The following is a 17,818-nucleotide window of genomic DNA, read 5'->3' on the forward strand; positions in this document are numbered from 1 at the left end:
TCATATCCATTATGTGAACTAAAATTCACACACTTTCAAATAGATATTATCAGGTTTTTCCCATATGAAAACTTTCAAGTTAGACATGTCATGGACAAAACATTTCAAACCAAAGCACCTGTCTTGTTGATAGCCCTGCTAAAAATTTGGCCACTCATCATTCTTTTGAAAATTAAAAAAATTGTTTTATTTTCTGAATTTTTCTATCTTATCCGTCAAAACTCTAATAGTAATTAACAAAAGATAAGTACTAAATGAATTCATTGGTTAAACATCTCACCAAAAAGTCGTGAATTTGAACACTGCAGTGAGTTGCTATGCTAAAAACAATGGTTTGAGATGATAGCATAATCATTTAATTTTGTAAGAAAATGACTGTAAACAAAATAGTGTTCTTGCCATTGCCAATGCCAAATCTGTTTGGCCACTTCCCATATGACCCACCTCTCTCTCTTCACGCATCCGTTTTGGTTTAGATTGGTTGGTTGCTTTATTCCCTCTCTTCGGTCCAATTACAAATTTGCAAAGTTTTCGGAATCGAAGAAGAAGAGAATATAATTTTCATTGTGATTTTTTTTGTCAGTTCACGTTACTCTCTCTCTTTCACCCCCACAGCACTTCTTGAGGGCACGACCCATTTCCCCTCAAAAGGGACTTAATTGGTTCAACTGACACAAAACCCGTTTCTGTCTGCATGTTTTTACCATTTTTCTGAGGGGAAATTTCGCTTCTTCCCTCTTTCTCTCTGTGTTAAAGGGCAATTTTTATACATAGCCACAGAGAGGGAGCAGTGGGGGAAGGCTTTGTTGTTTGAATTGGGTTTTTTTCGGCAGCAGATCACAGTGCCAGCTCTTCATTGGGTGTTTTTCTTTAACACCCATGATGGAGTTTGTGGGCAGAGCTGTGAAGAAAGAGTTCGAAGGCGGTGGAATTCAATTGGGGGTTGTGAAATCCTTCGATACCACTACTGGGTTCTTCGAGGTGGAGTTCGAAAGTGGTGATTCTGAAGAATTGAATTTGTCTGAGGTGTCTCTGCTTTTGGAGGGTCAATCTCAGCCAGTGGAGAAGAGGCCCTGCCGTGGCCGGAAGCCCAAGAAGCGTCGGAGAATTGACGGCAGCTGTGGAATTGGCGATGTGTCGAGTAATGCTGGGAAGAGTTTGGTGCCAGATAACGCGAATCCGGATGAAACCCTAGAAATGGACTTTGTGGTAAGTGTTGTTTGTGTTAAGGATTTAAATGAAAGTTTTAACTTGAGTGATGAAGTCAAGAAAACCCAAGAAATAGTTGATGGGGTTGGTGGGAATTTGAATGAAAGTCTCGAGGGAAATAAGAATTTTAATGTGAATGTTAATCTCAGTGATGGGTTTGGAGATATTTTGGAAAGGAGACCCAAGTATGAGAAGGATTTTGAAGGAAATGGGTCGGCCAATGGGAATCTTTGCAGAAATGAAGATTTTAGGGACGGCTTTGATTTGAATGCGAGGTCTAATTCGAATGAGTGGTTGAATTTAAATGACGGCAGTGATGTTCATGCCTGTCCTAATAAAAATGCCAACTTAGAGAGAAGGGGATCCATTGATTTGAATCTTTATGTCAATGCTGAATATGACGAGAATCTTACTGGGGGCAATGTAAGTTGTTCGCCAGTGGAAATAAAGAAAACGAAATGGGATTTTGACTTAAATATAGAGGTTAATGATGACCCCGGGGATAATAACAATAATGGTGGAGAAGAAGTTACTTCTTTTGGGATGGCCGAAGCAGTAATAGACAAAGTTTTTGATAATGAGGAAGGGCTTCAAGACAAAATTATGGAATCTGAGGATGAAGATCTGAAAGAAGTTCAAATAGATATCAAGGAAGAATGGCCAAAATACAGCAATAGTTCTGGTGGAGATGTGACTGTTGAAGCCTCACTTAGGGCTTCCGATCTTAATTGTGTTAATGATGGTGATTTGGTCAATATTCAGGTGAACGATGTGGGTTCTGAGGCTGGTCCTCAAGCAATTGATGGTTGCCAAGGTAATTCGGAAGGTCAATGCAAACAACGAAGTGGCAGAAGAAAGAGAAGGAAGGGTTTGGATGTTGTTAATACATCGGAGACAGTTTTGAGGAGAAGTACACGTAGAGGATCCATACAGAAAACTGTCCCAATTGCATCATCTGAAATATCTTCCCCTGTAGCTAGTGTGGTAACTGAGGAAAAACAGGTAGCTTATGCTTGTAAAGGATCTGACATGCCTGTTGACCTTCCTTCTAAGTTGCAATTACCGCTCTCTTCAAAAAACTTGAATCTTGTTGATATTCCCATCCTTGACTTGTTCTCAATTTATGCCTGTTTGAGATCATTTAGTACGCTGTTGTTTCTTAGCCCATTTGAATTGGATGATTTCGTGGCAGCCCTTAAGTGCAAATCTCCTACTATATTATTTGATAACATACATCTGTCTGTTCTGCAAACTCTAAGAAAGCGTTTGGAGGATCTCTCTAATGAAGGTTCCGAATCTGCTTCTAGTTGTTTAAGGTAGAAATTCTAACCCCTTTTATCTTTTTATTTTTTAATATGATTATAATTGATATCCATGCAGTTTTTTCTTTGATTATATATTTACTTATATGCATAAATAATTATGTGTTATATTTTCTGTTTTGAAATTTTGATCAGGAGTCTTAACTGGGATATGCTAGACTTGATTACGTGGCCTATTTTTATGGTTGAGTATCTATTGATTCATGGTTCAGGTTTGAAACCTGGTGTTGATCTTTGTCACTTGAAATTACTAAAAAATGATTACTACGAACTACCTACGGGCATTAAGATTGAAATACTTCGCTGTCTATGTGACGATATGATTGAAGTGGAAGCCATTAGGTCAGAGATTAACAGAAGGTCTTTGGCAGCTGAGCCAGAAATTATTCGTGATAGAAACATGAAGTCAGAGGTCTGCAAAAAGAGGAAAACAAATGCTGCTGTTAACTCTTGTCTGTCAGAGGACATTTTGGATGACACCACAGACTGGAATAGTGATGAATGCTGTCTGTGCAAAATGGATGGTAGCTTAATATGCTGTGATGGCTGTCCTGCTGCTTATCATTTGAAATGTGTAGGAATAGCCCATAATCTCTTGCCAGAAGGTGACTGGTTTTGTCCCGAGTGTGCCATTGACCGGCACAAACCCTGGATGAAAACACAAAGATCACTTCGGGGAGCAGAATTTTTAGGAATCGATCCTCATGGTCGTACATACTTCAGTAGCTGTGGCTACCTATTGGTGTAAGTTTGATCATTTATTTCTCCGAAATGGTGTTTTTTTATGCATTGTTGCTTTTGCAAATTTCAGATCTGATTATATTATTTTACTATCATTCACTGCTGCATGTTTCTAATTCTTTCTAATTCATAGTTTTCAAAAGTTGCATATGCTTTAATCATTGTACCTTAAGCGATTTGGAGATGGGAAAAATAAATATTATCTCTACCCATTAGATAGTATGCCACCCACATTGAATTCCCTTCCTCCTTTTTTGCAAAGGTCGGTCTTCCTCACAATAATTCTACTATTTATATTAATCATGAAACTCCATAGAAAATAGAAAAGGGGAAAAATACCCTTTTGGTTCATGCCTATAATAGCTACTAATTTTCAAGTTAATAAACTGGCCGCATAAAAGTAACTGAATAACAATGATGCATGGGTGTGTAATGTGTATGTATCAAGTATCCATGTAGAATGCTAAGGCCTCTGATAAAAGAAAACTTGGCCAGTAGTGCATTAACTCTTCTGTCCAGATTAGGTTATTTCTGATTTACTATTGTTTTCATTTAAAATAAATTTGTTTTTATTGAAATTTTTGCAGGTCTGATTCATGTGACATTGAGTCCTCTGTCAGTTACTACCACAGGAGTGATCTGGATGCTGTTATTGAAGCGCTTAGGTCATCTTATTCATCATACAGTGACATACTAGTGGCTATTTACAAGCACTGGAATATTCCTTTCCTCTTAAACGGAAAAATTAGTAAATCAGGTTCTCTGCATTGTACGACTGGGTATTATAGTAATTTTTGCCATGAAGGTGCGAAGTCCGCAAACTTGTTTGAAGCAGAGACTGTATTGGAAGGTCAAACTATGAATACTGAAGAACCAGCTCTAGACAGTAAGCTGAACCCTAGCGTTCAGACTATACAAAAGCATCAGACAAATGACTCAAACGGTTACGATTTCACAAATCAGGATAAAGGAATATCAGGCAAATTCTCTTCTGGAGAAGATCCTTCTTTGATAGATCCTTGTCTAGATGGGATGCAAGAAAGCAATACAAAATATTCAGGTCTTGATCATTCCTCATCTATAAGCATAGGAAAAGGGGATGTCCTTGAAGTTGAAAATGATGATGTTTACTCCAATTTCTATAGCTTTGCACAAACAGCATCTTCAGTGGCCGACGAGTTCATGCGTAAATCATCCGAGAAAGATAAAATTAAAGAAAAGTCTACTATGTCAGAAGAAGAAATAATTGCAGCACAGATGAAGGTCATTTTGAAGAAAACAAGCAATTTTTCTTGGCCGTTTATTCAAAATCTTAACATAGCTACTCAGAAAGAGAAATGTGGATGGTGCTTTCCTTGCAAATCTTCCAGTGATGAATTGGAATGCTTGTTTAGGACTAACATTGGTCGGATTGAGGAGGGTTTGGGAGTTGATGTTCCTGGTCTTCAACTCAGAAGGAAGGGAAAAGGCCACCTCATAGATGTTATATGTCAAATTCTCTCGATTGAGAATCGTTTGCAAGGGTTACTTTTGGGTCCATGGCTGCATTCTCATTATTCTAAACTTTGGCGTGAAGGTCTCTTGGCATTTGATTTTAATTCTGTCAAACCTCTATTATTAATGGTAAGTTCGTCCTGTTATTATTTTCTACTTCTTAAAATTGGCTTATGTTAAGGCTTCTTAGATAATCTTTCTTAGGAAATTGTATTTATGTAGATGAGTACTGGTGACAACAAGAGTAAAATGCATCCTCCTATAAAATCAGAAGCTAGAAATTACAAGTTATAGTTACTGAGTAGAACCATAACAAAGATTAATTAGTTTATTTATAGAAAATAAGACCTTTACTAAAGAAAGTACAAAGGGGCTCTATGTGAAGCAACCAAGAGACACACGTACAGAAACTTTCTCGACTTTTAATCTTGGCTTCCACTTTCTCGACTGTAACTACTCCAATTAAGACTAGAGTATCATACAGTATTTGATGAATTACATTGAATATCAAATTTCTCTAGTTTTGCCCAAACCCTAAAAAAATTGTGTTAAAAGAAAAAATCTGTGATGGAACAATCTTGACAAGAAACTTTCTTGTAGAACAAAAGATCCTCTCTTGCAGAATAAAGAATATTTGTCTCCAAATTGGAGGCGAGTGAGGACCTTCCTCTTCCCACATGAAAACCTTGGACTAATTTCCTATCCATTCCTCGAGACATGAAACTATTATGAACATCAACAACCACAGGGACAGGAAACCACCTTATCTAATACCTCTTGAGGACAAAAAGTTCCTATCCACAGGCTTACTGTAAAATATGATAGAATAATTAATTGAATGAATACAATTCCAAATCCAGGGGCCTCAACTTAAACCAAAACCCTTCTCTCCACCAGACTTATCCAAAGACCCTAGTCAAAGCTTCTTGAAGTCTCTCCTTTTGCTTGCCAAGGCCTAGGCACAGATTAGAAACCAGATTAATGGCCTAAAATCTTTTACTCCAAGTACTTAAAAATTTATATTCTTATATTTTTATCTATTTATTACTATTTAATTATCTTTTGATTATAAAAAGAATAAAAAAACTGAAAAGGAGAAAAAAGGGGGATGGGTAAGGTATCCCAAATGTCATTCAACAGAGAAAAAGAAAAGGAACAACTGGGCTAACATTACTTACCATTTTTTTGTAACTGTTATCTTTGATCGCAAATGTCATTCAATTGAGATTTGTTACAACTTTGAAAATTTGAGAACTCCTCATGGCCTCACAGTTTTCTTCGATTGCTACGTATATTGATTCCATTATTTAGTCCTTATGAAGTCTAATTTTTGTTCTTATAAAAACTTCACAGATAGAATCAAATTTGCGCCATCCTGCTATATCAGCTGAGTGGTTTAAGTATGTCGACTCTGTTAACACCTTGGGTTCAGCTTCTCTTTTCATTACCAGTTCACTACGTGCTACTAGACATGGAATAAGCAGGAAAAGGGCTAGGTTTTCAGATATTGAGTCAAGTGCCTCTTCAAATGGTTCTAGTGGATTAAGTATGTTTTGGTGGAGGGGTGGCCAGCTCTCTCGACGCATGTTTAACTGGAAGGTCCTACCTCGTTCATTGGTTTCGAAGGCTGCACGACAAGGTATGTGACATGTTAATTTTTTCTTGAAGCTGGGTTGACATCATTTGCAATGAAGTCAACTGAATAGTGATTCTGAATTCTTTTGAAGTTTAAAATTCTGCAGCTGGCTGTACAAAGATACCAGGAATTGCGTATCCTGAGGGTTCAGAATGTGCGAGAAGGAGCAGATGTATTGCCTGGCGAGCTGCTGTAGAGGCATCAACAAGTGTGGAGCAACTTGCATTCCAGGTTTTTTAATTTGCATTTATACTCATATAATACTAGTTCCTCTTTCTACTGCATCTTAATGTTCTCTTTCAGTTTTATTCTCGAGTTATTCTTCTAGTATCATCCGTTGTTCTTAGGATGGTTTTATTTTGTCTTAATCTTTTGATTCTTCTTATTATTTGTACTTTCTTTCACTCCTGCGTTTGTATCTTTGAACATTTTTGTCCAATTCATTTATCAATGGAAATCTTGTATTTTGTTATTAAAAAAAAAACTAGTTCCTCTTTCTTGCCATGACCTTTTTTTCCCCCTTCTGTTGTTTATATTCAACTTCTAGTGGCAAAAAAAAAGGAATATTATTTAAATTCAAAATCTGTTATTTTTTCCCTTGTGGGAGGAGAACTTTATGAATGTTTTTTTATCCCTCTGATTGGTGTAGTGTTTCCATTCCAGTCCTTGATCATTTGTTTTAGAAGATGGAATATTGAAATTATCTAATGGTTGTCATGTTTGGACTAATTTACAAATGATGGAATTGTTACATAATTTGATTTTGATCTCTTTGGACGAGAAGGAAGTAGATTAAAACAGGGACTGCAAATGGAGATATCATTCATAGTTTTGAGAGAATTCAATCCTTAGGCCCCCATTACTTAGTGAGAATGAGAATCATTTTCCCTTGCTCTCATTTACATTGTTTTCTAAATTTAAACAAAGGAGGGTGAATGATTTCTAATATGTGAGTTCTGCAGAAAAATTAGGGACCATTTATGTTGATTCATTCCTCTTGGAGGCTAGAAATGCCATTCTCATTCTTCCATTATTTTTGTTCTTTTTCATTTTTTATCTTCCACATTTAAAATTGGGAACTCTGTTTCCGTCGTTATTATCTTTTCCTATTTTTGGGGGTCCATGTGGGGGGAGTAGTGGGGGACTTTTAACTGGGTCCATCCCTCCTTTTAGGGTCTGAGTTTCGGTGAGTTGTTCCTCTTTCATGGCTATTGCCACCGGCTGCTTTTTGTACTTCTACAATTCCGTATGGATATATATATATATATACATACATATATTTCTTCTGTAAAAAGTAAAATGAAAAAGCTACTGGACTTCAGTCTTTAATGTACCCTTCTTGGTGGAAGTTGAGAGACCGAGAGAGAACATTCTGCATTGTTAATAATTGGGAGAAAGATGACAGAGTATATTAACAAGGTATTAGTTACCTTTAGTATCGGGGTAGCTAAAAGATGGTTAAAGCCTTCCAAGCAGTATTATACTGCCATAATAAAGTCGTTTAACTATTATCCTGTAAATGCTGGTTAATGAAAAAAATCCTTAATAAATGAATAATTTTTTTTCTGAAGAATCTGATCAGTGCTTGGATAGATTGTAGTATCATTTTATGTACCTTTTTGGTGACCCGTATGTTCTTTAATTGCTTTCAGGTTAGGGAGCTTTATTCAAACATTAGGTGGGATGACATTGAAAATACCCATCCTCTTCCTACGTTAGAAAAGGAATTAAGAAAATCAATCAGGCTTTTCAAGAAGGTAATTGTGCGCCGTAAGTCTGTTGAAGGGGACTTTGTAAAATATCTCCTTGACTTTGGAAAGAGAAGAGTTATTCCAGACATTGTTAAAAAATATGGGGTTAAACTTGAGGATTCCAGTAACGAAAGAAAGAGATATTGGCTAAATGAGACTTATGTTCCTTTGCATCTGTTGAAGAATTTTGAGGAGAAAAGAATTGCACGCAAAACAAATGAGGTTAAGCCTAAAAATGCAGAATTGCATACTGTGAAGTCCTCCCAGAAGAAGGGATTTGCATATTTGTTTTCAAAAGCAGATAAACCTGATTTATATCAATGTGGCCGCTGTAACAAAGTTGTGCCTGTCAGGTATTTCACATTTATTGTTTGTTCACTTGGATGTGCTTCATAGCTCAAATTTTCAATTTAATTGCTTTTCTAGTTTTTTCGGAAATATAGGACCTGTTTCTGTAGTCTATTACTGTTATTCTTATATCTATTTTCTTACTGTTAAGAAATCTATTTCATTGAATGAATGACATTATAAAAGAGGCAAGAGGAAAATCCTCTCTCCAGACATTCAGGCCAAAGGATTACAAAAATCAGTCCAATTTATAGCTATATATGATTATAACCACAAAAATAATTTGAGAGGGAACTTGAGAAGCAGCAACAAAAGCTGTTCAATTCCAAATTTCTTCCCAGCATCCTTTGATATCCCAGAAGATCTTCTATTTCTCGTGAATCTAACCGCCCATGATTGAAGAGTCCTAATAGCATTATTCTGAAGAACTTTTACCTGCTCTATTAGTATTAAGACCATGTAATAAGGATAAGAAGGAAGAGTTGACATATCTAGGGAGGCACACATGGGAATAAAATATCTACAACAGCTTTTGTTATATAGCCTTTTGGAGTTTTCCAATATCTATAAACATTTCGAACTTCTTTGGTTATTTTAGAATTCAGTATATGATTGCTTAGCAAAGGATTTAATGCAGCTACTCTACTCCAGTCAGAAATGCACAAAAAGCTTGGGCGAATAAATAGTACTAAACCATCAAGAATCCACATCCCAAATTCCTGAGACTGAAAGGTTCATAGTTGGCTATCATTTGTAACAAGACAAAGCATCCTCCTCTTTTCATCTCAGAACTCGATCTAAGTCCCATTATTGTTCCACACCTCTAACTTTCAGTAAGATCTAATAATTTTTGGAAGGCCACAACAAAGGACTCCTCGTCACACTAATCATCTTCCCAAAATTTGATCACAAACTCGTCTTTGATGTTAACCACCAAGTCTCTCGGGATAGGACCTTTAAGTTCCATCATGGAAAATCAGGAGCTTCTAGTTCTTGCATGGGGCAAAAATCAACCATCTAAAATCATCAAAACCGTACTTTCTAACAACCATGTATGCCACAAAGAGGCAAGTTCCTTATGAAACGTCTCCAAGCCCCCTCCCAAGAGAAATCCTTGATCAAATTGACTTGTTAGACTTTGACATAAGAGTTAAAACTTTAAAAACTGAGAAAAGATAAAGTAAGCAAGTTCATAAGCATGGACTGAGCAAGGATTCTAGAATTACCTTTTCCACAAGTGGATTCTAGAATTACAGAGTAATCCTAAATAAATCATTGAATAGCTGCCTACCTGGCAGCCCCACATATTTTTTAGAACAAGATACAAATTTTTCATTGAAATGGTGAAAAGAAAATACATCTAAGATACAAACTCCTAAAAGGAGTGAAAATAGGCAACTGGAAGCCCCACATATTAGCCACACGACAAGACATTTTGAAGCACATTGGCCTGTAGCCACTAATTTAGCAGGATTGACCGTCAAACTAAAGCCTAAAAGATTAATGCATTGAAGAAGATTGAAAAATTTATCCTTCTTCATAGTCAGAAAAATAAGTGTATCATTGAAACAACAAGTTTTGAGGGTGCAGATCTTTCGGTTTTCTGGTATTTTCTTGGTGAAGAGAGGTTTCAGTTTCTTTGCTTCTTCTTTTTAGTTATCAGTTTGTGTTAAGTGGTTGTTTGGTTTCTTCCTCAGTAAGCGATCTTTTCAGACAGTCCTTTTGGTTTGGCAAACTTTGTTGTTGAAAGTTTTTTTAACATCTAATTTCCTTTTTGATATTTCTTGGACTTCAAATATCGTCTATTTCCTTGTAGTTGGTTCTTACATTTGGTTGCTTTTCTTCTTCTTTTTTTTTTCCCGCTTCCTTTAGGAGCTTATATCCGTGAACTTTTTCTTGTTAAAAAAAAAAATCTAAGATCTTGACAAGCCAACGAGCCAAAGCAACCACAACTACAAATTTCAAGGTTTATTTATGCAAATAGTAGGCTTTTTAATGAATGTAGAAAATGATGAAATTGATTACTTTTATGCTTTAAATATCAAAAGGCCTCTGATGTCATTAATATCATTGTTAATATCATTAATATCATTGTTAAACATATTGATAAATCATTAAATTTGCTGTAACCCATCAATTTACTTTTGGGTTTAGTGGTGATTTAACATAGTATCGGAGTAGGAAATCCTGTGTTTGAACCCGGTAATTTCATTTCTTCCCTGTACGATATTGATTACCATTTGTGGGGATTTGTACAAATTTTCAAGCTCACAAGTGAGGGAACAAATTAAAATATTGATAAATGATTAAATTTGCCGTAACTCATTAGCTTAAGTTTTTAGGTTTAGTGATTATTTAACCATCATTATTAAATGACTTAAGTGGCCTTTTGTTGCGTTATACTTCGTGTATCTTCATTTTATCACTTTATTGACTCTATTTTCTTTAAACTGTAGGGAAGCTGTTAGTTGCCGCTACTGTCAAGGTAAATTTGGCGGCTTTCTTCTCTGGACCCCTTTTGTTTTGCGTATTGGGAACCACAAGTCAAGTTATTGAGTTGTTAGTATCAGATTGCAGAAAAGGATTGTGATATAGTACTTGTAGTATTACATTTTGTTCTTCTTTACATTTACCTTTTCAAGCGAGTTCTATTAATTTAAATTTCTAGTACTTCATATCTCACAGTGGAAATGAATTTTACCAGCCATTCATGATGTATATTAATTTTGATGGGGATAATCATGGTTCTCTTTCTATAGTTAACATCCCATGAAGATAGCGCCTTCTAGCAGATCCTTTACTTTTGTACTTGTTCTAATTCTCTGTATTTATGCAGTGATTAATTAGATTCTGATTGAAAAGATAGCACTGATGAATAAGCGTATGGTTGCTATGCTAGCTCATCTACAAGTTGAATGCCTAAATTGTCAACCAAAATAAGAATGCTGATAAAATTTGTTTGGAAAAGTTAATATTTTTGAATCTCTATTTTAAGTTCGGTTCCTAATTATTCTTATTCTACTTTCAGGAATTTTTCACAAAAAGCATGTGAAGAAGTATGTGGAGTCCGTTGCTGCAAAATGTACATACGCCTGCCACAGATGTTGGGATGGTATATCTGTGAAGACTGGTGGAAAAAGAGGGAAAAGTAGTGTAAAAGGAGGGAATTTGAATATGGCAAGACATAAAAAAGCTTCTAGTGATCAACGTGCATTGCGATTGAGAAACAGAAAAAGAGTGTTAAGGGCTGGAAAACAAGTACAGACAAAAAATAAGTCCAAAATTCCAACAGGTATCCCTCTACGCCGTTCAGCAAGACAGGCTAAATACTCATCGCTACAAAAGAAAAAGCAAGATAAAAAGGTTGGAGGAGGTGTGAAAAGGAAAAAGATCAAGTCCAGGAAGGGAACACCAAAAAAACGCAAGAGAGAGACTTCTTTGCAGAAGAAGAGAACTCTGGCGTGTCATAGCTTCTGGCTTAACGGTCTCTTCCTTTCTAGGAAGCCTGGTGATGAACGAGTGACACACTTTAGAGAGAGAAAGCTTCTTGCTCTATCTCAGAGTATTTCTGTGAACCTTGAAAAACCAAGATGCAATCTTTGTTCTGAAGCAGAATATGCTTCTGTTTTGAATTATATTGCTTGTGAAATTTGTGGCGGTAAGTGCCTTCTTTCCTGTTCCTCTCTCATATTGGAATTATTTTTATAAAAAAAATCTTTTAACATGATTTCTTTTGGCTTATAGTAAAGTAGCGTGGAAGAATTTAACTAATATGTTCTCTTTTCCCCTTTGTGTATCATGCAGTGTGGTTTCATGGAGATGCTTTTGGACTTGATCAGACTAAAATAGATAAATTGATTGGATTTAGGTGCCATACATGTCGGAAAAGGATGCCTCCTGTCTGTCCCCATCAAATGAATCAGAAGGCTGATATTTTGGAGGTTCCTGAGGTACAAAATATTACTGTGGTTAATTGTTCTGAGGAACCCATTCCCTCCCCTTTATAGATATGATATATCAAATATTGTAGGAGAGATAACTATGTTTCTTATGAAAAAAAAAGAAAAAGCAAAATGAAAGAAAAATTAACTGCATTCTCCTGTCTATTGTGTATTGACTGAAACTAAATAGAAATTTGAGATTTCAAAATTAGTTGATTCCGATGATACAATTGGCCTGGAGCTATAGGAGTCAGTATAGTTTTTATCGACGTCCTGATTACTTCCTACTGCCGAATTGTTGTAAATGTGACTATCAAACGTTTGTTCTCCCAATTTTGGTCATAAATCTTGCTGTTCCTGTTTTATCCTATTTTCTTTGTTATATTTGAGTTATTATACAACATTAAGATGAGGAAACTCTCTTTCTGCAACCTTGGTTAGCCAATTTTTTTTTTTTTTTGGAATAAGATATGAACTTAACGAAAATGAACAATGATGTGGATTTCGTGTAGAACCATCAATTATGAATAAGATAAAACCTTGGTTAGCTAATTATGAATATGCACTTCCTACTTGTGGATTTCCTGCATATAAATTATTTATGAAATTGTTAAAATTTCTAATAAGGTTTTCTTTTTCCCCATATTTTTCCAGTAGAACCATCAATTTTTATCTTTCACTTATTAAGATCTTTTTGATTTCCTGCAATGGTTAAAATTTCCTATAAGGTTTTCTTTTTCCCCATATTTTTCCAGTAGAACCATTAATTTTTCTTTTTCACTTCTTATTAGGATCTTCTTCTTCTTCTTCTTCTTTTTTAATTTTAAGAAACTAAAAATTTCATATCAAAGGCAGCTCTTTTAGAAAAAAGAAAAAGGAAAGAGCAATCCCCTAAAAGCCAACGGTTACAAAAAAGATCTCCAGCTGGCACTATTATTCACAAAGCTGTAATTACAAAAGTTTTTAGAAAGAAGCGGCACCATGTAGAAGTAAAAATGTGAACAAGATCCCAAAAGCCCTGAAAAGATATGCTTCAATGCCTTTTAGAACTCTTTGGTTCCTTTCAAACCATATCCTCCGTAGGATACTGTAGCTGACACCACGTTTCAGCAGTTTTGCCAAATAACCAAAGCTTTCCTTTTTAATGAAGAACCAACAAAAAGCTGGAGCAAAGCCTCCTTGCAACACTTGGGGAAACACCAGCTTAAACCGAAAATCCTTAAGAATTTGGACCACACAGCATTTGCAAAGTCGTAAAACATGAAGAGATGGGGATGAGACTCCGTTTCTGCTTTACACATGACGCACCAGCTTGCCCTTTCTTCTGAGTCCTATAACAAGTATTCAGCTTCTCTTGGTTAAGGATCTGAAGGAACACTTTCACCTTCTAGGGATATTAGATTTCCAGTTGCATCTGGTTTAATCTGAGGGGATATTGCGTCGTAATTTTAGCGGTCGGTAAACTTACCGAGAGTCCTCCAGAGCTACTTAAACTCCAAACTTTTGTGTCTTGCTTACTGTGCTTGAGCGATGAAAAATACTGCTGAAGACTAATCCATAAATTTCCCTTTCAGTGAGGTTCCTTCTAGATATCGTCTTCCACGGATGGGACTCTTCTGACCACATTTGCTGAACCATGGTCTCTTTGCATTGAATGATTCTAAAGCTCCTCGAAAATCTATTACATAAAGGTCCACATCCTGCCCAATCATCAAGCCAGAACATGACTTTTTCTCCATTCCCCAAATCTGCATTTATACCATCTGTCAACCAGCCCACAGCACTTGGCTATAGCCAGTCCAAGGGCCTTTAAAACAAGTTTGAGCGGTGCACATGGGGAGGGATCCCTCAATCCTTTCTGCCTTAATATTTGTTAGCAATCACCTTCCTCCATAAGGAATTATGTTCTCTCATATATCTCTAGCCGCCGCACTTTGCTAAAAGGCTAATGTTTCTAGTCCTCCAAATCGCCCACACTCATACCACCTTTACACACGGGCGGAGAAGTAATCTTCCATTATCAAGTTATCAAGTTAGAGCCGTTGTCCTTATCATTTCCTTTCCAAAGGAAGTCCCTCATATGCTGCTTCTTCTTCTTCTTCTTCTTCTTCTTCTTCTTTTTTTTTTTTCCTCTTTCTGCTGATAAGAATCAAAGTATTCATTGATCTGTAAAAAAGGAGACAACCTAAGGGCAGGGGTTGAGAAAAGCCTCCCCCAAAAACTAGACAATGGTAGCCTTCCCATCTCTAGCTATCAAATGTAGGCTATAATTACAAAATAATTTTTGTGGTATAAAGACCACCACGAAGCAACATGTTGTGCACTGATACAAAAAACTCTCGTCAGTGGGGTCTTTTTTTTGCCTCGTATGCTTCTCAAGCCTTTAATTATGGATTTAGGGCATTGAAAAACTGAGAAACAGTATAATGGGATGTTTGTCAAAACCGCATTATTCAAGGTTAATCTCCCACCTCTTGAGCTCAGAAAACCATTCCACTTGCCCATTTAGAACTGATATTTTTTTCAATCAGTTCCCAACATCCTTTACACTTAGGATTGCCCCCAAGTGCATCCCTAGATAACCTATAGACCAACTACACCACACCCCCAGTTATCAGCTGTACTTCTCACTGCTTCTTGCTGAATATTAATCCCCATTTGCAAGGTTTTATTCAAGTTAATTTTCAGCCCTGACATCATTTTGAAAAGGCCTATATTTGCTCGCAAATTGGTCAGCTTCCTGCATCATTCATGGCAAAATGGATGGTATCATCAGCAAACTGAAGATGAGTTATATGGATGCAATCCTTCTCCACCACAAATCCTTCCAGCAGGCCAGCCTCATAAGTCATACCCATGATCCAGCAAGCTACTAAAAACATACGCAACAATGACAAAGAGGAAGGGATCAAGGGGATCTATTCTGGTACTATGCTCCCACATGGCCGTTGCTTTATTTGTAGGTGTATTATGTACTTAGCCTTTTATATTTCGTCTTTTCAATGTACTTTGATAACCACTTATTATCACAGCCTCGGATGTGTGATTCCATTCTGACTATTGATTTAACTTCACGCTGAAAGCAAGTAAGCATTTTTACTTCAAGTAATTGAATGATTAATTTGCTCTTTTAGAAATGAAGCATGTTTAACTAAGGGGATGTCACAGGAACCTGAAAGACACATGATCTATTGAAGTATTTGGGTATTTGGATGAATAGAAGCAAAAAGGTTATCGGAGATAATTTTATTGGAGAGTACTGCATGGTTTAGAGTTGTTTCATTGCATCACTTTGAGCCTCTATGACTAAGCATTTAAAGAATTATCTGTCTATGGGATTAATGCTTCTGTTGCTAGACTAGTTGTACTTGTACCCTTTTATTTTGTCTTTCTAGAACTTTTGTACTTGTTTCTTCCATTGTATTCGTTCATTTTTTAAAATGAAAGCTACCTCTTTCTTTCTTTCTTTCTTGTTCTTTTTATTTTTTATTTTTCCTTTTGGGGTTTCAGTAGGAGTACAGACTACTACTCTCTGTAAACTGGATTTTTAATGAAGTGTTGTTTCTTATAAAATATTTGTGTTGACTTCTTGGAATCTGAGTAACTAACTTGGTAAGCTGAAGATGTGTTCATTTTCTTTTGAATATAGTGCCTCCATGATTAGGTAAATGGATGTGATAGAGAATGTGTATTTAAAGTTTGAAACAACAAGATATGTTATCTATATGGATAACAAGAAGAAGAATTAGATTCTTTTGTGAAAATGAGAGAGAGAATTGGAAAGCTGTACTTAGTAGCCAGCTTGAAGGTGCTATTCAGAAAAGATGAGGCAGATGGTCGTTGCGGTGTTGCGTATTTGAAATCTTATGAGGACAGATCAGAGCTGCGGGTTAGTTGCTGCCCGTCCCATGGTACAAATATGTGTTTGAATAATTCAATTTTGTATGCTGAGGGTTAATAGCATTAGTTGTATGCCTTGCTTGTGTACCATCTTTCTATTTTGTATTTTCAGTATTCCTAAATTTAGGTGGCCAAAAATGGAAAAAGGAGAGAAGGGAATATAGAGCTGTTAATTAGAGTGTTGATAAATGATTAAATTCGCCGTAACCCATCAGCTTAAGCTTTTGGGTTCAGTAGTAATTTAACGTGGTATCAAGTAGGAAGTCTTGTATTCTTAATGTTGATAACCACTTCTTTGTGCCTTGTATAAATTTCCAAGCCAACAAATAAAGAAGAGTGTTAAAGTTATTGATAAATGATTAAATTTGTTGTAACTAATCAGCAGTGATTTAACCAGAGCAATATTGATGGAAAAAATTCTTATTTTTGATGCCATCTGTACTGTTAAGCTCTTACTTTTTCACCTAATTGTGTAGTACCTGTTCTTTATATGAGACTATCTATTTGAATGTGGCAGCTCCGACCTTGAGTCGTCTTCTTTTCTTGTATGCTCTCAACAGATTTAAATTGCATTCTCGCGTATGCGGACCAATTATCCTAACGTATAACTTTTTTTTTTTTTTTTTTTTTGTAAACTATTCCCATATCCCAGCCTTCCTGAACTGTTAGATAAAAAACAATGAGATTCCAGCATGGACCTATTTAAGTTTTTTTCATAATTTTTCATCGTTGAAATTCTTATGAAGTATCTTGTTTTAAACGCAGGTTCAAAGGACCAATCTACTTCATTGAAGGTGAAGACCTGAATGGCTAACTTCCATAGTCAGATACCACAAGTTCTTAACTTTTGGCTTGGTATGGTTTGCATACATGTTTGAACCTAGAACATTAGGAACAAAAAAAAGTTGCCGAATTGGATGTGAAGTGGGCGACATCAGACCAGACTGATTCACTTGTTAGGTAATGATGACAGTACGATTGCAGTTATAGACTAACCACATGAATATACGTTGTATTAGGCTAGTCACGATCTCTTGGACTAGCATTAACCCATCTCTTAGGTAGCAAGCTCGACCTCTAACGCATGTATTGGAACTAGGAATTCAGTTCCTGATTAAACACAGTTCTACTGATCTACACGTACTGATGGCACCTTTTTCAATAGAGTCGCTCGGGATTTGAAAGGGACTGCAGATATCCACTGAGTACTGAAGATTGTAGTTAGCATAGATTTATAGAATGATTATAGTTACTGGCTGCGGGACTGTATGTAACATTGGACTCCCTTTGTGAATCCATTGAGATTACAAACTTCAGCCGATAAAATTTCAATGTCGAATTCATTAGTTCGGTTTCTGATTGTATCGACATGGATAGTGATTGATGGTTTTGTATAGTTCTTGCTGTAACTTCATGTGTCTCACAGAGAAGTTCGTGGTTATACCATTACACGACTTTGTCTTCACCATCCACTTT

At 36.2% G+C, this 17,818-nt stretch overlaps 1 protein-coding gene across 1 annotated transcript; it reads left to right on the forward strand.

Moving 5' to 3' along the window:
• The first annotated feature begins 453 nt into the window (after positions 1–453).
• Positions 454–17,751, forward strand: LOC111021638 (PHD-finger and DNA binding domain-containing protein). The gene is made up of 10 exons (XM_022298661.2): positions 454–2,525; positions 2,667–3,275; positions 3,860–4,895; positions 6,120–6,405; positions 6,509–6,633; positions 8,055–8,506; positions 10,958–10,986; positions 11,530–12,159; positions 12,306–16,353; positions 17,108–17,751. The coding sequence occupies exons 1-9, from the start codon at positions 880–882 to the stop codon at positions 12,506–12,508; spliced, it is 5,016 nt and encodes a 1,671-aa protein (XP_022154353.1). The 5' UTR covers positions 454–879; the 3' UTR covers positions 12,509–16,353; positions 17,108–17,751.
• Positions 17,752–17,818: the final 67 nt, after the last annotated feature.

The sequence above is a fragment of the Momordica charantia genome (assembly GCF_013281855.1).
Source record: "Momordica charantia cultivar OHB3-1 chromosome 6 unlocalized genomic scaffold, Mcharantia_2.0 BLBB01000006.1, whole genome shotgun sequence".
Lineage (NCBI taxonomy): Eukaryota > Viridiplantae > Streptophyta > Magnoliopsida > Cucurbitales > Cucurbitaceae > Momordica > Momordica charantia.

What these genes read in the sequence shown, in the direction of transcription:
- LOC111021638 (XM_022298661.2), top strand. Translation starts at nt 880, where the DNA reads ATGATGGAGTTTGTGGGCAGAGCTGTGAAGAAAGAGTTCGAAGGCGGT. An exon ending in AGCTGTGGCTACCTATTGGT is followed by an intron (nt 3,276 to 3,859) that starts GTAAGTTTGATC and finishes AAATTTTTGCAG; the next exon opens with GTCTGATTCATGTGACATTG. An exon ending in TCAAACCTCTATTATTAATG is followed by an intron (nt 4,896 to 6,119) that starts GTAAGTTCGTCC and finishes AAAACTTCACAG; the next exon opens with ATAGAATCAAATTTGCGCCA.